Source organism: Palaemon carinicauda, chromosome 28 (genome assembly GCF_036898095.1).
Source record: "Palaemon carinicauda isolate YSFRI2023 chromosome 28, ASM3689809v2, whole genome shotgun sequence".
Classification (NCBI taxonomy): domain Eukaryota; kingdom Metazoa; phylum Arthropoda; class Malacostraca; order Decapoda; family Palaemonidae; genus Palaemon; species Palaemon carinicauda.
Window position 1 is genome coordinate 47319983 of NC_090752.1, and position 20000 is coordinate 47339982.

General features: G+C 35.4%; 1 protein-coding gene across 1 annotated transcript in view; it reads right to left on the reverse strand.

Moving 5' to 3' along the window:
* LOC137621563 (talin-2-like) overlaps window positions 1-20000 on the reverse strand; it is a 38902-nt gene that overhangs the window by 12744 nt on the left and 6158 nt on the right. Inside the window, exons 4-20 of the mRNA XM_068351957.1 lie at window positions 17851-18024; window positions 16745-16887; window positions 16217-16344; window positions 15014-15119; window positions 13186-13405; window positions 12231-12408; window positions 11372-11463; window positions 9501-9595; window positions 7593-7845; window positions 4489-7425; window positions 2846-3167; window positions 2400-2532; window positions 1753-1928; window positions 1397-1553; window positions 710-907; window positions 295-437; window positions 1-63 (exon numbers count right to left, since the gene is read on the reverse strand). The exon at window positions 1-63 is cut by the window's left edge and continues 61 nt beyond it. Of these exons, the coding sequence (XP_068208058.1) occupies window positions 1-63; window positions 295-437; window positions 710-907; window positions 1397-1553; window positions 1753-1928; window positions 2400-2532; window positions 2846-3167; window positions 4489-7425; window positions 7593-7845; window positions 9501-9595; window positions 11372-11463; window positions 12231-12408; window positions 13186-13405; window positions 15014-15119; window positions 16217-16344; window positions 16745-16887; window positions 17851-18024 (5518 nt within the window). The remainder of the gene's footprint in view (window positions 64-294; window positions 438-709; window positions 908-1396; window positions 1554-1752; window positions 1929-2399; window positions 2533-2845; window positions 3168-4488; window positions 7426-7592; window positions 7846-9500; window positions 9596-11371; window positions 11464-12230; window positions 12409-13185; window positions 13406-15013; window positions 15120-16216; window positions 16345-16744; window positions 16888-17850; window positions 18025-20000) is intronic.

Here is a 20000-nt window from a genome sequence, read left to right on the forward strand (position 1 = left end):
GATGCCTGAACGGTTCCTCCTGACTTGACAAGATCTATACAGGCTTGGCCTAATTCATGGATGCTGCGTGTGATTGGAGAAGAGATTGTAGTCGTTAGAATTCACATTGTGGTTTGTGATGAACAGTTTAGAATAAACTATCTGTTCATTAATTCATCACTCCATTTATCAGTTCAGCTACAGCTGAAGAAACCTTCCTCTTGGTACCTACAATTCTTATACTATCTTTCGCATAAAAATATCAATAGCAACAGTAAAAAGAGTTACATGAGAAAGAATTAATGGTAAATTTACCTTGAGCGAAGTCTAAAGGCCACATCACTGTTATTTGCTTGGCGCATCGCCCCAAAGGAGTCTGCAGCTAGGGAGTTGTACTGATGTGATACTGCAGCTCCTAGAGTTCCCATTTGTGATGGATCAGTTGCTGCTTTGCCAATCTGAAATCAAATTTTAGCACTCAAAGACCAATCTGCATGCTGAAAGTAGGACACATTCTTCCAAAATTTGATATAATTCTCAATTATGATTATTCATTTGACAGCTGGACATTTTGAAATTCAAAGGACAAAAACTTAGCAAAAAATTAGTCATGTTGAGTCCCGTCCGCATTTTCCAAGTATTTCGTAAGTATGGAATATTTGACTCGCAAATTTCTACTATAAGAACAAGTAGCAGAAGCTTTCTAGGTTTCAGTATTTGCATGTCTTACCATATCCTGGGCAAGTCTGGCAATTTCCTTGGCAGCTGTAACCATACGAGTTTGATATTCGACAAAATCGTCGCCAGTCGTGGCTGTTTTTGCCATGGCTGGGTCTTCTGTTCGATTCATGGCAGTGGTGATAGACTCGACCAACCCTGTCACAACTCCAGCTTCTGTGGCGATGCCCTCCACTAGTGATAACAGATCCTACGGGGAGAAACGAATGTTTCATTACTTCTCGGTATTATCTGTACTGACATTTCATATTCGATGACTTAATAGCAATGCTGTATACTGCATGAATCAGTTATCATTCTTTATAACAATATTATGGATAAATGTTTTAATTAGTTCTGATTCAACAAATATCGCATTAGTTGAACTGAAGACACCACACTCATGTTTTTGAAACAGTAAAGCATTTGACATACGAACACCAAGTGATAGACAGACTTAATATCTTACAAAACTCACTCGGTAATAATCCCTATTATAGAAATATTCGTGTGTTAAATGATATCAATAAATGTAAGCCTTGAGTTCACATTCCAGATATCGTATTTAATAGGAATATAGTCAATGCCCTCTTCAAGAATGAGTGAATCACAGGAGGTGCATCACAAATTGTTATGCTCTTATACAAAATGCCAATTCATTCAGTGTGGTCTTACCAAGACTGAAGGCATTGGCTCTTACCTTCAAAGCTTGTTTCGTGGCATTAGCAGCCTCGTCTACCTCCTGGTGAGCCTCGGTTGCTTTTCCGTTTCCGCCAGATTCCTTGGAAGCATAGACCAGCTGTAGAGCGCACTCTGCCACATTCTTCGCTTGGTCTAGTAGACTCCGTTGCTTTTTGCTTTTCACGAAGAACAATACGAGATACAAAGTTAGTCTAATTATGAAAACTTCCATAACGAGTTTAATGAGAACATGGCTTATGAGGTACAGTCAAATGACAGAAGTATCTTCATTATTCAGTATAGTAAGAACATGAACACAAATAAAGTAGCAGCTCTTCATTGATTAAAATATGGCTAATTGATTTATTCACGTACCTGCTTGCCATATTAGATGCTGAACTTATGGCCGCCGCAACCAAGGGGTCGAAGTAATTCGACATTTGGAAAACAGAATGTCCAAGCATTTCGGCTCTGTTTTTGGCAGAGTCGCGGACCTTTTCAACGCTGGATAGCAAAGCGTGACCAGCGTTTTCTACTTGTTCATTGAATCCCTGAAGGGAAAGAAGGGAGAGAATTCAATCAATTATTTTGAAAAGACAACTGCAAAGATTAGAGAAAAATTAACATAGGGCTTTTTCAATATTATACATGAAAAAAAAAATCTTCCTAATGTACAATAACTTCGTCGTTATTACCGAAAAAGTTCTTTCCTTTCCTTTGTGGATTTTATTCTTATTCATACATGATTATATAAATAGGCTACATTGACAAGCATACAAATACACTATATATATAAATATACATATATATGAATATGTATCACTAATATATATATATATATATATATATATATATATATATATATATACAGAGAGAGAGAGAGAGAGAGAGAGAGAGAGAGAGAGAGAGAGAGAGAGAGAGAGAGAGAGAGAGAGAGAGAGAGAGAGAGAGAGAGAGAGAGCCTATGCACATAAATGTATTTACACAGATATCTATATATTCATAAATATTATTGCTATTACCTGTATGTTATTTTCATTATGTTGCTGCACCCCCTGATCCATCATACTGAGGAAAGCTTGATCTAAATCTCTGATATTCATATTAAGTTTATCCACCGCTTGATCACATTCTTTCTGTCCCGGAGCTTTGTCCCTGAAGGAAGACCAAACAGTATATATAGAACAAAATTATGTTTACCTATGGCATTAAAAGTTTTCCGATGAGAAACTTATTAAAGGCTAAACTGCAAACAAATCCTACTTAACTGAAGAACAAACTTCTCGTTCACAAAAATAAATCAGAAAAACATCCAGTAAGTAAATAAGGGATTGGTCAAATTACAATTTACCTAAAGGTGAAGACCAGAGTCTTAATATTGTCAGATACTTACAAACTTCTAATACACATTAATAAATTATAAAATCGCTCAATAAGTAAATAAGGATTTGGTCAAATTAGAATTTACCTAATGGTGAATACCAGGGTCTTAACGCTGTCAGATACACCTTTACTCTCCTTGGCCATTCCCTGCCAAGACTGGGCATCCTTAGGGTTGAGTACAAGACTCTTTGCTATTTCCAGCATAGCGCAAGAACCGTCTAGGATGGCTTTGCTTGCCGATATGATGGGCACCTGTGCCTCCCGAGCTTTGCTGGATATCTTTGAAGGGACTGGGGCGAACTCTGGCGAGTTAGCGAACGCGCAGAGATTATCCACTGCTTCTAGAAGTGGCTTCGTGTCCTCACTACACCGAGCACGCGTCTCCTCGTTGTCATTCACGCTCAATGCTATGAACAGAAAGAAATATGAAACAACAGATTAGTTCACATTGTACTCAGGTTTGATTTTATTCATGGTATTTTGGGTTAATGGTCCTGAGATGGGTCTGGGGTGGACTTCAAATATGAAGTGCCATGGGGGGGGGGGGGGTTGTGTTATACTCTGCCGCTGCTCTGTCAAGTACAACTTAAAATAGACTGAACAGCAAGTTCGAAGAGAGTGAGAATGCAGGTAAAGTAGAAAGCTCAAAAGTAGGTGTTACTAGGGGCAGGGGGATTGCTGCAGAAACTTTTTTGTAATGTCTTTCGTACACCTACTGACAGCCCTTCAAAAAGACGATGTTACTAACAAACAAATCTTACTACTTTTCCTTTTGTGGTTATGATACATATGTTACGGTTATCATATGTTTGATGTCAGGATTTTACACACACTAACAAACTCATAAAATATTAGAGAGAGAGAGAGAGAGAGAGAGAGAGAGAGAGAGAGAGAGAGAGAGAGAGAGAGAGAGAGAGAGAGAGAGAGAGAGAGGAGAGAACTATTATTTTCATTAACACATATAAATGTATATATAGTATATATATACATACATACATATATATATATATATATATATATATATATATATATATATATTTATATATATATATATATATATATATATATATATATATATATATATATATATATATATATATATATATGTATATACATATACACACACATATATATATATATATATATATATATATATATATATATATATATATATATATATATTTATATATATATATATATATATATATATATATATATATATATATATGTATATACATATACACACACACATATATATATATATATATATATATATATATATATATATATATATATATATATATATATAATATATATATATATATATATATATATATATATATATATATATATATATATATATATATATATATATATTTACATATACAGAAATTATATATATATATATATATATATATATATATATATATATATATATAAATATACAGAATATATATATATATATATATATATATATATATATATATATATATATATATATATATATATATATATATATATATATACATATATATATATATATATATATATATATATATATATATATATATATCTATATCTATATCTTTTATATACATATATATATATATATATATATATATATATATATATATATATATATATATATATATATATATATATATATAATTATTTTCTTGTTGCTCATTTTCGAAAAATAAGTAAAGCCCTCAAATAAAAACTACTCACCTTTAATATCTTTCACCAAGTTGGCAGTAGCATGTGCCACATTCTTCGCAGATTGGACGAAATGTCTCTTGGATACAGGGTTATTTGTCTTTGCAGAAGATGCTTGGCAGCTGTTACACAGTGCACTAGTGTGCTTAGCAATGACTGTTGCAGCATTGAGAATTTGTTGCCTATTGCTACTAGGATCTTTCAGGACATCACAGGCCTCACTAAGAGACTCACTAGCACGACAGAACTGTGCCTGATCTACTAAGCCGGGACGACCAATTACGCTGGAAGGGTCACCAATACCAACCAAATAAACAGCCTGTGTAGCGCTCTCAGCTAGCCCACAGATGGCATCACTTACACCTCTTACAGAACGCCCAAACTTATCATGATCTTGATTTTTGGCATGACTCACAATGCCTGTCATAGCTTCTCCCAACACTTTTGAGGACTCCATTACCGTACCTAAGCATTCATAGTAAGACAGGTCATTAATTTGCTCAGAGGGCTGGTCAAGGAGAGAATGTTGAGACCTAATTGCATGTATAGCATTATCACACTCTTTTTGTTCTGGTGCAGCTGTAGTACACACATTGAGAAGGTTATTCATGGCATCAGTAAGACTTCTAGCAGCAGAAGCAAGGTTGTTCTTGGTATTTGCAGAATTAGGGTCAAGGCTAACTCCTTTGGCATGAAATAGTAATTTTGGTAATAATATGGATAGTTCTTTTAGACCTTCAACCATATGATCCCTGTCTTTACCATCCTTCATAGACCCAGCCATTTCCATACCACTGTTCAATAAAATGCCAAAGGATAATGGTACCTTCTTTGCTACTGTGGCTAGATGTTGACCTGATGTGCGTGCAGATGTACCAACCTCAAAAATAATGTTATTGAGTTCCTCGGCTGCAGCCTGTAGTTCTGACTGTAATTCACCATACTGTTTAGAACTCGTAGGGAAGTTCCCCTCATATAAATCATTGGTTGAATATTCAATATCTGTTATAGCATCATCTACCTCTTGTTGGCCAGGCAGATTATTGATAGCAATACTTTGTGCTTGTGCTACAGATTTTGCTATGTCAATAAGTTTTCCTTTAGAAGCAGAGTCTGAGGGATTTTGGACAACCACTTGGGCTTCTCCAATTAGTTCTGATGATCTCAGCATCACTTCACGAGCAGCAGCAATCAGACGGTTACGAAGATCATGATTGTCGGAAGTAGCAACAACTCCACGTACAGCAGAGTTATAATCCTTTAGTGCTATTGTAGCATCTCGTGATGCTAAGCCAGTAAAATGTTGGTTACCCTGAAGTGCTGAAGAGAGTAGCTGAGCCATATTAGAGCCAACGGCTTTAGTAGATTTGGCCAGATGCTGTGTGGTACTTTCTTGTGTTTCACCTGGCAAAGGCCGTAAAGTGTCTGCACCAGCAGCTTCCTGCAAATCATTTAGATCATTATTAAAGTTCTGAATTGAATCTAATGCTGAGTCAATTTCCAGAGAGCTGCATGCTTCCTGAGCCTTGCCAATAGCGGACCTGAGATCTACCAGGGCCTGTCCAAATTGTTTTGCTGAATTATTAAGTTGTAGGGCAGAAGCTTGATCTGTTATAGTTGGTAAAGCTGATTTAGCTGATGAGACCATCTTGGTGCCTGGATTAAGAAATTGATTGCATGCATTGATAAGAGCCAGCTGAGCTTTAGAAGAGTCAATGTCATTAATCGTACCTTTCACGCCTGCAACTAGCATTGGAATGCAGTCACCCACCGCTTTACCATCAGATAGCAATTCTTCTTGTGATGCAGCACTACTATTATGTGGACCAGCTCCTTGTGCAGCAGCCATGCACTGAATGCCAGTTGCTGCAGCAAGCTTTGCAGCATTCTCCACACTCTTGATTATCTTCTTGTTCAAGGCATTGCCAGTAGCAGCATTTGCCACAATTCTAACATTTTCGGCAGCTTCTTTGAGTTCTGCTTGACATTTCTCATCATGTGGATTCAAAGCACACTGCTTAGCCTTTTCTATCATATTTTCTGTGGCCTCTGCTAGTTTTTCTGCCGATTCCAAAAGTCTACTCTTTATTGCAGGATCTGTTTCAGATTCTGCTTCAAAATTGATTGACTCAACTAGGTATGATGCAGCTTGAGCTAAACTCTTAGCCTGTCTCAGCATCTCAGCAGCATTTCCTTGTGAAGCATACAGTTTCTCACTTGACATAAGTATAGTTTCAAGTGCCTCATCATGGACACCTTGACGTTTTCTTTGTTCTCCTGAAGTTCTTACAAAGTCCAGAAGGTCAGCAAGATTTTTTCTAACTTCATCAGCAGCATTGTTACAATCTGCAAGTAGTGTATCATCTTGCACTGCATTCTGACACTGTTGAATTATGTTTTCGACGGTCCTTCCAACCTCTTTTGTTGCATCTACCATATGACTTTGACAAATTGGGTTATCAATTGTGGGGGACATAATTCTAGCACAAGCACACAGCTGAGCAGTTGCTATGGCACATGCCTGAGCCTCATCTGTAATTGCATTCTGTAGTTCTTGATCTTCACATTGAACCACCTGAGCTTTAGCTTTAACGATAAGAGCTGCAGCATTATTTCCCAGGGACTCTACTTTTCCTAACAGAATATCCTGTGTTTCATGATCCATCTCTCCATCGAGGGTATGTAAAACAGCATTGGATGCTTCACCAACGTGAGAGGCTGCCTGGAGCAACTCTTGATGTGGCTTCTTGTTCTGAGGATTGGCTGCTTCAATCAAGTCTGAGTAACTTTCACAAAGATTTTTTGTTGCACCAAGTAAATGACTGGAATTCCCATCCTTTTCTGACAAGGCAGCAATCATTTTAACACCGTTTGACATATCTGCCAAATTGGAAGTGATGGTTTGGATAGAAGCTCCAATGGCAGTATGGTCAACGTCCCCATAAGCAGCTGTAAAAAAAAGAAAAAAAAGCATGAATAAAGCATTATCTTCTAAAACTAAATAGTAGACTGGAAGACAAATGAAGAATGTTGACTATAACGAAAAAACAAATACTTAGAACCACAGTAACTGAAAAATATTATAAGATCCAAAGAATTAAACTACACAGCCTTACGAGATGAGAGGCTCGTGATCTCCGCAGTGGCCGCATTCATAGCTGCGATCTGACTGACTACAATTTGTCGCTTGGAGTCGAGGGTCACCTCCTTCCACTTCATAGATGCTGGGTCAGAGCCAATTTCTGGAAGGTCAACCTTAGAGTTGAGGTTTTCCATGGAGTCGCTAATGACATGTTTTCCAGCTTCAATGGTTGAAACCAGACCTTTCTGAGGTTTGCTGAGGATGGTTATGACATTTGGTTGGACCACCTATTGAAACAAAGGCATAAAGTCACGCTCTTATTTGGGAAACTAATTCGTATCATAAATGAGCCTAAGGATTAAAAATAATTAAATGATACGTAAATTTACTGATCTCCCTGCTTTTAAAAAATATTTGATGATTAACATCTTTCTCCAGAGGAAGTAACTCATAAGTGAGAAACTTTATTTATATAAATAACTATTTATGAAATTAGTGCAACAGTAAAAGCAGAAGACATACTGATAAGCTATTCATTAATCTTACGATGAATGAGATTCCTTGACTCATTCATAGTCTTAACCTAACAACTCCACATCAAAAGCATAACAAGTCTCTTTAGAACATAATTGAGAATGGAATTTCAATGGTAAATCCCCTAACAATTAGAGAATATCTCAATGTAATAATCTTTATATTAATTAAAGTTTCTTATATATTATAAATGAATAGAATTAAACGTACTGTTACCTTCAGAACTACGAAGTATTAATGATTAGCTTCACACCTACACAGTATTATCTTGAATTTAATTATAGGTTTTGGAGAAAACGCGAGAAAGACTTACTATTTTGAGGGCGGGAAAAAAAGAAGGCCTAGAACTATAAACACCAAGTTAATAGCAGTTTCAATATTCAAAATTTATGGAATAAGCAAAATGGTTATCAATTAAAATCGCTGGACAAATTTACAAATTTTAGTATCAAAGAGAATGTTTACATGGATGAATAGAAAATCGAATGAAGAACCCCATATTTAGTCCTAGATTAAATCAAACAGTTGATAAAGATGCACATATCTTTCTTCGTGGCCAAGTGGCTTAGTCTATACAAGCTTGCCGACCAGGGTTCGATTCCCGGCCGGACCCAAGCTCTTGTCTTTGTGTGATTTCGCCTGGGGCTCTGATCCCGAGGTCGTTAAGAGAATCCAGACATTAATGTATCAAAAATATATATGGCTTATTTGAATATGAAAAACACGTCTAAATGTGCAAAATTTATCATACCTTCTAGTATATACTGTAAATGAAACCGGTCAGAATTTGCTCTCTAGATTAGAATCTTTTCATGACTATTCAACCAAACATGACACACCTCCACAGCAAGAAATATCTTTAATTAATTCAATGAACGTTTCTTTTTCCTTTTAACCTTAAAATGGGGGAATTCCCTTTTTGTGCGAGTGAGTATGCATTTTTATGATAATTGTTTCCATATAGATGACATCACATAAAATCAATACTCTCTGGCGGAATCTAGGCTGATGGAAATCATTTTTAGGTTGACCCTTAACGAGGAAGAATTTAAACCACAAAACTGCGTAGTAATAGTCTCCATCAACAGCAGATAAAAATATACATAATACTCATATATTTGTATAAAAATAGTTACTTTAATTATTGATTATACTTCAATTTTCATTGGAATAAAGTTTTACGCTGTGAAATGTAGATTAGTTTGTCTTGGAATCAATTCTGTTACAATAATTAAAAGACTCATTTGATTTGGAAATGCCTGTGCCATCACAATGTGAGGAAGCATTCCTTTGTAATGAACATCTTCACAGTTTTGCTAGAATCATTCAACCCGAAGCAATTCGAAATATTTACATAAAAAACGTTGCTCTAAAGCCAAATGTTTGACCACGATTTCTGTTTACTTACAGATGATCGCTGACGAACTATGTCGACTCTGTCATCAATCCTCACTTGTTTAGTGCCAGTGCCTGGCAGCATCTTGGTGCTGGCATCCTGTGCCCCTGGAAGAAAGGGTAAAATAGGGGTATTGTATTAAAGAAAAGAAGGAATTACAGGATTGTGATCTTATCAACCGATTGATTTTTATCATCACACTAGTTCTTTATACTTCGTAATTTAACGGAAGCTTTATTATTATTGAAGAAGAAGAAGAAGAAGAAGAAGAAGAAGAAGAAGAACAACAACAACAACAACAACAACAACAACAACACCTAGGACAATAAAACAGATTATTTGGATTAAATCTGTAAACGAAGAAGACAAAGAAAGAGGACAAAAACAATGACACCCCTAGAACGATAAAACATAGAATCTGTTCCATTAAATATTTAGAGGAAGGATAACAACAATAACAACTAGGAAGATATAATAAAGATTATTTTTCATATCAGTAAGATGTTTACTTGGTTTGAGAAATCAATTAATAATATGGATGTATATTCTTCTCCCGTGGATAGAAATCATTGCCTGTCTAGTTCATTTCTGAAGTAATTTGATTGAAAAAGTCTTTCAGGTTAGCACTGTTAGATTAAGATGGCTTTATGCCATTAAGATCTTTTGCTCCTTGAGTAAAATATAGGAGGAATAATTGCTTATAATATTACCAGGATTTAAACGACACTTGAACCATTTTTTTTATTAACACTCAATTTTCTATTTACCCACAAAAACTTGAGACCATGGAATTACGATTGGTGCCCTTAAAACTTAAGGCGGGTTTACACGGCCGAAGAGCTCGTCGAGCCCGGTTGTCGAACCTACTTGTAGAACGGCTCGAAGAGCTTTCAGACAGTACATCGAACCTCAGTGTGCCTCGTGCTAAAACAACATCAACATGTCTCTCGACCAGGACGATTTGATAGCCATTGCTTTAGCAGTGGCACTAAGAAGTAAAAAAAAAGATCAAAGTGGACGAAGGATTGGCTACTAAAAAGAGAGAAATTTTCACACACCAACTTGCTTGTTGCTTTAAAATTAGAGCCAGATGACTGGCGCAATTATCTGCGTATGGATGAAGACACGTACATTGATCTACTGAATCGTGTCAGCCCTTTCATTACTTATGAAGATACAACTATGAGGAAGGCCATAACTCCACATGAAAGACTGAGTGTCCGCTATTCCTTTATTTTTGGCTACTTTATTGGAATAGTCTTTTGATTCAACTTTCCATAAAGCTGGACGAGCCCGATATACATGTATGAAATCAAGTACGACTTCCTTCTCATTCTTGCTTTCATTAATGGCAGCAATTATTCATTTCTTTGATGATATCCCCTCTAGCAGGTTTGAATAACAACTGAGGTTCGATGCTCGACACCCGTTCACACCGCTCGTCAAACAATGTAGCTCCGCCCACAAAAGTCAAGATGAGCCTGACTTTCATCGAGCCGTTCGACGAGCGCGCTCGACAACCAAATAGCCCGTTTACACGCTCGAACATTAATTCAAACACAGGGTTGTCGAGCCAGGCTCGACGAGCTGTTCGCCCGTGTAAACCCCGCTTTAGAGAAAGCATTGAAGGTAGAATTCTTAGCACATATTCAGCTCCCTTCTCACCTAAAACACCTTACTCTTACAGAAGATCCCTAGAAACAGACCCTCGAAATATCTTCGATTCCCAATATTCTCTCATCAGCAAGCCTAGGGATAATACTATATCTTCTGTACAATCTTTATTACAAGTACAAGAAATGTTACCGAAATAAAAGGAAATCTTATACTTCATGTTCAATGAAATAGTTAAAAAAACGCACGACTAAATCTGTTCTACTTACCCACTGCACCTGGAGCTAAGATACCCGGCAGAGCGATGAATTCATTATTTGTCTGTTTCAGATTTGACCCGCTGTACTGGATAGTGCTTGCCCTTGAATAGTCAGATAAAAAAATATGTGATTAATAAATCGCACGAGGCATTTATGTTATGCAATTCAGCCGGCACGATTATGATATTTTGACCTGTACTGACATACTGCTGTACTTAAGAGTAATGATGTATACTCAATGATTTTTGTAAAGCCATTTGACCTTTAGATATACTACATTCAGCTATGAATCCCAACCATTTCAGTTTAAGTCTTACTTCAACATGGAGTGGATTTGGCAAGAGGTGAAAGTTATTGGGACTGAATTTACTTTGTTGCCTGTTACATGTAGCTAGTATATATATTCTGAATCATGAACTAATTACGATATTTCTCCTTTTAGATAAAATTGAATTGGGGTAGATTGAGAAAAATGCCACAGCTTTCGGGGAGCTATTACTTATACTGAACTACAGCCTCAAAATAAGATTCCAGCCTTCTGAAAACAGTTACTTGAGTGTGTTCACTTACAAGGAGAGTTTCAGTCTTCGCGCATTTCTTTCTTGATCTGAGTCACAGTAACAAAATAAGAGCTTCATCTCTCAGACAGCACTTATGTGTGATAATATCTCCAGAGAAAGCTTCACCCTTCTAACAACACTTGAATCAACTGGACTAGTGTACCAAGATATTGCTCCACATAAAACTTGCCTGAGTGGGGTTACTCTATCAAGAGAATGCTTCAGCTTTCATATGACCCTTAAGAAATCACCACTCTGACCTGAGCCACTGTTTCAAGATATGATTTTAGCCTTAAGAAAATACTTACTTGCTAGGGGCCACTGTATCCTCCACCATAGAAGCTCCGTCGTCTCCCTCTATGCCTATGTGGTCGAGTTTCTTCTGCCTCTTCATGATGATGTCGATGTAACCAGCGATCAGCTGAGAGATCTGCTCCCCGTCGGGTGTTTGCACAGAGTAGTATTGGTCGGAATAATCTCCAAAATCTGCAAGATGGTAAAGATTAAGAGATGAGATGAATATCCTGACTGGAAGATGGATCAAGTGTGTCAGATTGTCTAAATTGCTTGTTTCGGGGCGATGTAAGACGTTGTAAGTACACTTGGAACCATTAATAAGCTTGAATTTACCTCAAGTGTTGTTTGATACAAAAATTAGAATTTGAGTTTTCAATTCATCTTTAATATTCTGGGTATAGAAAACGTCACTTTATAAAGTGAGCCCCTTTTCTGGTGCTTTAAAAGAACCATAAAAATAAGCCTAATTGATATCAACTCCCTCCCCTTTTCTATCACCATTACTAATGTTTGTGTTCAAAAGTACCAGCCTTTTTCAAATCTGGAATTACAAGCAATAGTGCAACCACCGTCCACAGCTACAACAATAACAATTGATATAACTTGTGCTTTTCGTAAACGCAAGCGTCACTCGTTTTTGAAAGGCCAAGTAATAGAAACACCGCTGCTACTACCGCAACTACTATAAAAAAAAGTAGTTGCGTGTGTGTCTACTATTAGATTTGAGAGATTTCATTAACACCTCTACAAAGATGTAAAAAAAAAATTATCACCATTTAAAAGCACAAGCGTTACTCAAAGTTGGAACTACAAGCTCCAGCACTACTCCTGCTACTACTTTTCATGGAAGTAAAAACACTTCTGCTATTACTACTTATACTACTCTTATAAAATCCACATTTTTTCCTTACGCAAAATTGGAATGTAAAGACACAAAGAAGAATATCAAAATAAACAGCCAATTACCAAGAGTGAAAGTATTAGGCGAAGCAGCCCATCTTCGAACAGTGGTCAGAGGCCAAGTCTTCAAGATCTCTTTGGTCTTCTCGTCCAGGCGGAGCACGGAGTCCTTGGTGATCCCAAGAAGGCGAGGCACAAGCTTGTTCTTCCCGGCCATTTTCTCCTTCACAAGGAAGAACGTCACGCCGAAGGTCTTCAGGGAACGAGCTTGACCCACGTAGATGACCTGAGTGAGAGAGTATCACATGAATGGTTTCTCCCCTGTGGAGTAAGGATTATCTCATTGAGACCCTTCCGTTTACACTTGTGTTTGTATTACCGGTAATTTTGATGAAGTCTCTCTCTCTCTCTCTCTCTCTCTCTCTCTCTCTCTCTCTCTCTCTCTCTCTCTCTCTCTCTCTCTCAGACCCACAAAATGGACCCAACAATCATGTACAGCTGGACACAGAAATTCCTGGCACACCTCACTCTGAGGAAGTGCGCACCCTATCATACCCTTACTGTACGGCAAATAACCAAGAAGATAGAGCAGGGAGAGATGGCATCAGTGGTGGGCTGGGCTACGAACAGGAACTCGCAGCTCATTAATGGTGAGACAGGGTGCACTTCCTCATTGAGAGGTGTTCCAGGAACTCCTGTATCTATCTGTAGGCTTACATAGTTCCTCTTTCAGTATAGTAGAGGTATGCCTGCTTCTTTAACGCCTACTATCAGGTCCTTCCTCTTCCCCGGGAACGAACATGGATCTGTTCGATTGCAAGTCAAGTGCGCTACCATTGGCATTACGCTTAGAGAGAGAGAGAGAGAGAGAGAGAGAGAGAGAGAGAGAGAATATCGATTTTCCTGTATGTGCATTCAGATAGATATGCATTTTCTTACTTTGGAAAAAATTATTTAATTTCTTGTTGCTAAGAGATCTAAATATGTCTATCAGGATTTGGGTGGTTATGGACTGTTGGTCACATTATATTGGTCTTATTGTGAATTACTAGTTTCCTTCTGTAAAGTTTTTAGCTCTTTATTAATGATCTTCAAAGGTCTCTTTAGAAGATGATCTTTTAGGAAATCAGACTGAAGATCCATGCTTATAAATAAGCCCTACTTAGAAAATTAGAATTGTATATATTCAACATTATGAGATGAATAGTTAGTAATATTTAGAATTGAAACCTTGATTAAAAATTAATGAATAGCAATTGATACTCAAAATCAAAATCCTTATCAACAAGTATAAACTGCTGCAAAACTGAATATTATGATTTCTGACTTTTTCTATATATAAAATGGTAAATATTCAATATAATGTTATTTAGCAAAAGTGAAGGAGCATTAATCTTCAAAGTTTTAACAAGTATTAAATTAAAAAATTACATAAAAGTTTATACTCAAAATATTAACTCTTGGTGGAAGTACAGAAAAGTGAATATTCAAGATCACGATCCTTAATACAAGATCTATTTCAACATTGTTACTGATCTAAAATATTTTATATTAATTATTAATTACTTCTCATATAGTTTATTTATTTCCCTATTTCCTATACTAAGATATTTTTTTCTTGTTGGACTCATTGGGTTTGGGCTTGAAGTATCTTGCTTTGACAACTAGGGTTGCAGATTGTAATAATCATAATAAGGGATATGCTTGATTATAACCCTGAAGATAATGCAGTAATACTTGTTTCATGATATACATTAAAAATGATAACCCCTATCTTAAATAAATAATGCTAAGGTTTCATTAGTGAAGTAATAAAGAATAAATGCACTAAGGGTCAAAGATGAATCAATTACGATTCTTCCTTCAAGTGACAGATGACAAGAGCCTTCCTTACCTTGGCTTCCAATTCGCTCTTTCCAGAAAACAACTTGTGCTCGTTGAAAACTTTCTTTTCGATTCCTTTAGTCTTGACGTAACACTGCGGGAGGAACTCCTTCAGGCTGAAAATGGAGGAGAAAGAACAATTGTAAGGAATGTAGGCTGTCATAAGATTTTGTTAAGCGTCTAAGTCACAAAACTTCGGATATTGTGGCTAAAATATGTGTGAAACTAAAATAACCCGTGTGTAAAACTCAAGATCTTCAAAATAGGTCTTGGTAAAACCACTTCATCAAACGAGTTGAACTTAGGTTTTGACTACTGTGATGATTGCTTTGACGGAAATATGCTTAAAAAGGATAGATAATGTGTTTTGTGTAAAATTCTCTTAAAATTTGAAATGAATATAGTGTAGATCACTCGATCAAATGAAAATCAAAGTAGATTCAACCAAGGTCTAGTTTACTAGATCTTGGAATCAACAGTTTCTTAATCATATTCTCTTTGATATCTTATGTTCAGGAAAATGTTAACTAACATAAAGTGGTTTAGATAATTTCGAAACTGGAATAACAAAGAATCAAGGACAAATTTAATATAATTCCCAAGTTACAATGTGCAAAAACAAATAAGTAATATATATATATATATATATATACATATATATATATATATATATGTATATATATATATATATATATGTATATATATATATATATATACATATATATATATATATATACATATATATATATATATATATACATATATATATATATATATATGTATATATATATATGTATATATATATATATATATATGTATATATATATATATATACATATATATATATATATACATATATATATATATATATATATACATATATATATATATATATGTATATATATATATGTATATATATATATATATATGTATATATATATATATATATACATATATATATATATATATATACATATATATATATATATACATATGTATATATATATATATATGTATATATATATATATGTATATATATATATATATATATATGTATATATATATGTATATATATATATATATATATTCGAACAAACCAGAGCGTTTTCAGACCTGCCAATCGATCTACCACAGAACTGAATGCCTTTAAAAGATCCGTATCTATGTCTTCCTATCCTTGATTTTGGAAACCTCAAACCTACTTAAAACTTACTCAAGAAACCCAGGTTTGTGCTTGTTCTCCTTGTAATCTCCAAACTGGATCTGACACTGGATTCCAGCAAAGTTGCAGGCTCTGTCTTGCGTGACGGGGTGAGTTGCGTCTAGGATTGTGTCCCTGCACTGGTTTGGAAGAAACATTATTAGGAGATTTTCCTTCGTTTTCCACAGCTCCTGTCACTTTTTTTTACAAGCAATATGTCTATTCAATTATTCGGTAAATTACCTGAATATGATATTAGACCTTATTGTATGCTAGTGACATGCCCTAAAATATCTTTGATAGACCTAATTCTATGTACAGTGTCATGCATGTGATGTTGATTAGTTTAATTATACTTTTATTTCTTATTATTTACTGAGTAAAAATACTTTGCTGATTAATCTATTAAATTTATCATTCTAGTAACAAAACACGACTTTAATTATGGCTAGTAATATAGTACAAATGTTCATCAAAACAACCCAGCTTACGCAAGACAGCTATGAGAACCCAAAATCTAAATGTCCAGCTTTCCCTTACCTGAACGTATAGAAGATTCAGTTGTACAGGATCTCTGGAATCGATGTTTTGATCCGAGAAGAAGTATTTCCTCCTGAGAAGGAGAATGTCGGATTCCTCGATGCCCTGGTCCCTCAGAGTCCTGCTGTGGTCTACCCAGTTGACTAGAGGACAATAACAAATAAGGGGTAGGATCTATTTATCTACTTCATGAAATTGAGGTACAGTTGGACACAGGAATTCTTGCTACACCTTGCTTTGATGAACTGCACCCTGTCACACCCTAACTATGCGGCCAGTTTCTGTGTGCAGCCCCAGCACCACCTCTGCCATCTCTCCCTATAGTATATGATTGGTTACTCGCCGCGCAGCAAGGGTATGATAGGGTGCACTTCTTCATAGCGTGGTGTGCCAGGTATTGCTGTGTCCAACAGTACCCGTTTAATGTTAAAAAGAAATAAAGAAAAGTTAAAGTCTACGGTCCGTCATCTCCCAAGTAGAGTTATTTTCTTCATGAATACTGTACTTTACTTGACATGAACATTTCTAGAACGTAAACAAAATCCTTATTATACATTGCTAACGGTTTAATTACGATTGTACTCTTATGATTTTATTGACTTGTAATGTTTATGGAAAAATTACATAGATGGGAACTATATTACAAAATATACTATTCAATGTCACACCAATTACAAGTGAGAAGAAATGCCAACCAATGATTTAATCTAAATAAAAAGTAAAGATTAAAAAAACTTAATGGAGGCAATAAAATTAAATGTGTTCGATGTTTATAAAAAGAAAATACTACAAGCTTTATGGTCGATGTAACAATCTTTCCATTTTTGCTAGACTGTTATAGGAGAAAAAATTTAGGTAATTAATAATATCAGTAAACCGGTAGATCTGAAGCTACAAATGACATTTACAGATTTAGCAAAAGATCAAGTGATAACTATCCTAACTGAGAAATCCAAGAAAAGTAGATAATAGTTTATCAGATTATACAATTCTTGATAGTTGATTAAATTGTTTCAATCAACAAAGTACAGTACTGTACAAACACACACACACGCATATATATATATATATATATATGAGTGTGTATACATATATCTTTTACTTACATTCGTCATCCGTTCGAATTTTCTTCTTGAGTTGTTCCATTTTGGCGTCTCGGTCTTTGTCTTTCTCTCCCTCCTTTTTCCTCTTGAGAGTAAGCGTCCCGAAGGATGGCTTGTTCTCGGCTTCCTCTTCGTCCATGTCAATCACCAAGGAATACTCGTCGTGATTCATGATTCCTGTTGTTAGAAAATGAAGCAAACTTACGTTAAAAACATGTAATAAAGTCTGTGGGTATTAGGCCAGTGGCGTTAGATCAAGTAAAGGATAGATAATGAATGTGTGTTGAGGCGAATGAGAATTTACTCGTGATCATTGCAGTTTATTAATAAAGTTTCCGGTATTCTTGCTAACGTTTCTCTGGGCCGAATGTTATAGTTTTACTTTTTTTTCTTTTTTTTTCTTTTTTTTTTAAATGTTTTATTTTGTTTCTTATACATTTTTATAATGTATAGGAAGAACAGAGAAACTCCAGTTTCCCTTTCAATTAACATAGCCAAAACCTCCTCGATTGGTGTAATAAGACAATGTTTTAAGGTTTAAAGGCCGCTAATGAATAGCAGAGGCAGTGAACAGTGACAATTCCGTAGAAAGCAGGACAGTGCCCTAGAGACTGACCAAATATACATATGAACAGCACCCATGCCCCCTCTCCACCCAAGCTAGGACAAAGGAGGCCCAGGCAATGGCTGTTGAAGATTCAACAGATAGACATATAGGCTCTCCCAAACAACCCATCCATAGCTCACAAGGATGGTGAGATTGTAGTGACCAAAGAAGCTAACGAGTTTGAGCAGGACTCGAACTCAAGTCTGGCGTTCACCAGTGAAGGACATTACCATATCGACCACATTTGGCGCTAAATCTTATCATTTTATATATGCCATCGAAGATCTAACAAAACCATTTGCTGCTTGGAGCAGAGAGTGAAGGAAATGTGCTAATTTATGTCACAAAATAGATCTAAAACCCTAACGGATTGAAGGTATTAAATTGCAGAGGCAGACTTTCGGATATCAAAAGCTGAAAGCCTGAAAGATTGCTTTCAAATATTCATTTAGAACGCAGAAGACAGACGGTCCAAAAATGTTTGCCAAGAAAATGTCTCATTCAAATAACCTAAGTAATGAAGATAACATTACAAATTCCGATAGTCATGAAAAATATGTTTATACTGTTTAACTGAAAATATACATAGGTCTATTTATCAACTTAAAATTTTTCATACTCGCCAACTCAAATTTTATACCGGCGTTCTCTATACTGTTAAAAATTTGTCGTAAAAAACCGGTAAAAATCCTGGGATACATTTTGCCAGGCATTTACCGTTTTGAAAACGGATATATTGACGTAAAGGAGTGATATTGCGGCACCAACCCGTAAAGGATAATTACAAAGTAGGATAAAAATTACGGTCGCCTGTATTTTACTGAAATACGGCTGAGAACATTATATTTTTACCGAGAATTTTCGATTGAAATTAGGTTTTTTTTAACAGTGTGCGTCGTTACCATTCATTCTCGCAATGGTTAAACTCACGCAAAATTAGAATAAGCTACCAGGGATATGCATTCTAAATTAAGATTTAAATGATGAAAAGATAAAAATGGTCTTCATAGCTTCACACTGTTACATTAAATTAACAGCCCAGGAAACCACCTTTGTTCAACTTCGGAAAATGACAATTGAGCCTTTGTCATGAAATTCAACTTCCTGTAAAAAAACAAAAAAATCTAATGCGTCATAATTCTTTTTATTTTGTGGTTCATGTTTTGTAGAAATAGCCTCTTTTAACGACGTATTGTTAGTTTTAGACGAGTAAATGTCCAGTAGTTTAAATTGCATAAAACTAGAGTTCATTCTAACTTTGTTTTACGTTACATATCTAAATTTCATCATTAGTTCTAAATCATTGCAAATTTGATAAATTCTGCATTGAGCAAGAAGACACATTTTTTTTCATCTAATTCTGTACAAATGTACTTTTAACTACATTCTAGCTTTTACATCAGTCATGCATATGTTAAAGATTTATGACGCATATAGATAAAAACTAATAAAAACAAGATTCAATTTATGAGAATTCTTACTTCGCAAAAGTAGTAAGTTTAGACAGCGAATCCTGACACTGAAAAGTCATATGCATTAAAGCTAC